Consider the following 1,452-nt stretch of genomic DNA (forward strand, 5'->3'; position numbering starts at 1 on the left):
TCATTTTCATCCTGCGTATTACACTAATTATATGCACAAGTGGATGGGTTCCAGCGAAAATGGCAAGTAGTGATATGTTGCTGGTTAATCCATTCGTGTATTCGATTGGTGGAGAAGCGCAGTATAGTGGTTTTGTCAGTGCAACAAAGATCAACCGTTATAAACATGAAAAAAATCCAATCGACAACGTATTAGTTTCAAATGAAGGGATGATGTCATTGACTGACGGTAAAACAATAACGTTTTTATGTCGTGAGGAAATGGAAAATGGTTGTATAGTGACGACTGCTTTCCGTTAGTTGTGTCGCATGTTGCACTTGTTTTCACGTCACTTCCACGAATGCTTGCGAGCAACACATTCGCCATGAACGAAATGCGAAATCAGAACGCAATTTCTGAATCGAAGTTGTTCAGGACGGATGAATTGTTTAAACAGTGAAGAAGGAACATAGTATGAGCGGCTGAAGCGGTCTCAAGTTTGAAGCCAGCCAGTGAAACAAGCAGCATCACCATCTTGCGGAAGAATTCATTCTGGCTGCTCGAGTTATCCCATACGCTAGTTTGGGAGTAAAGTAGCATTGGAGTAACAACGTGGCTTGGTTTTTGACCCACGAATACATATTCCACCAGCATGGAAACGTGTGGATGGAAGATATTTCGAGATTGCCGATAGAAGACGATCGCCACGTGCACTCCGGAGCCTGTACGACTGAAAATCTTGATATGCACGTGAAATTTAGAAGTGTGGCTCCGGGGTAAAGATGCCTGCAGCACGTCAAGCTTGGCTTTTGAAATGTTAGAACATTCCTGCGGAATCTATAGAAATTAGTGAACTGCAGTGTGGGTGAAAGAAGCGGATGGGTGTGCCATTTTGAAGAGGGTCGCCATGACGAAAACAGCGCTTCGATGAGTATTCAACTCGCGCATTTGACAAGAAAATCGTCAAAACATGGCTCTGAAGACTACGGATATGACAGAGAAGGCGCCGACGATGGAAGAGAGCGTAGGCCAGAAGAAGCTCTGCCACTGATGATGCAGTGATACATTACACTCAATATTACTGTACATTCTGATGAACCACCTTAAATTTGCAAACTTTTCGTATTATTACAACTCTTCTTTACATTTTTTTACCGTTTACGTGTTTGTTATCTCTACTTATTTTTCAATAAAAAGTGCTTACAATGAATCTGTTGTTTCGGGTTGCGTGATTTTATCTAATTAATTTACAATTAAAATGCATTACAACCTGTATTGACATTGCTTTTTTCACATACTATCGTGGTAGTGTCCCTTCGCATTTCGACGAAAATATACCCGCGTAGTCTCTTTTCGCTCACGCCAAATGTGATTGGTACACAGAATTTTCAAATTGCTCAACAGAGTCTCTTTTAGCTCACGCCGGCCAATGTTTATTGTAACACTGATGACTGTGATTCTAACATTTTTCAC

General features: G+C 41.3%; 1 protein-coding gene across 1 annotated transcript; it reads right to left on the bottom strand.

Annotated features, from left to right (window-relative positions):
* Positions 1–381: 381 nt before the first annotated feature.
* On the bottom strand, positions 382–1,301 carry Tsp_14420 (conserved hypothetical protein). Its single transcript, XM_003367208.1, has 2 exons — positions 1,278–1,301; positions 382–816 (listed from the first exon to the last, which is right to left on the bottom strand). Exons 1-2 carry the CDS (start codon positions 1,299–1,301, stop codon positions 382–384), a joined length of 459 nt encoding a protein of 152 aa, XP_003367256.1.
* Positions 1,302–1,452: the final 151 nt, after the last annotated feature.

Source organism: Trichinella spiralis (genome assembly GCF_000181795.1).
Source record: "Trichinella spiralis strain ISS 195 chromosome Unknown Scfld4651, whole genome shotgun sequence".
Classification (NCBI taxonomy): Eukaryota; Metazoa; Nematoda; class Enoplea; order Trichinellida; family Trichinellidae; genus Trichinella; species Trichinella spiralis.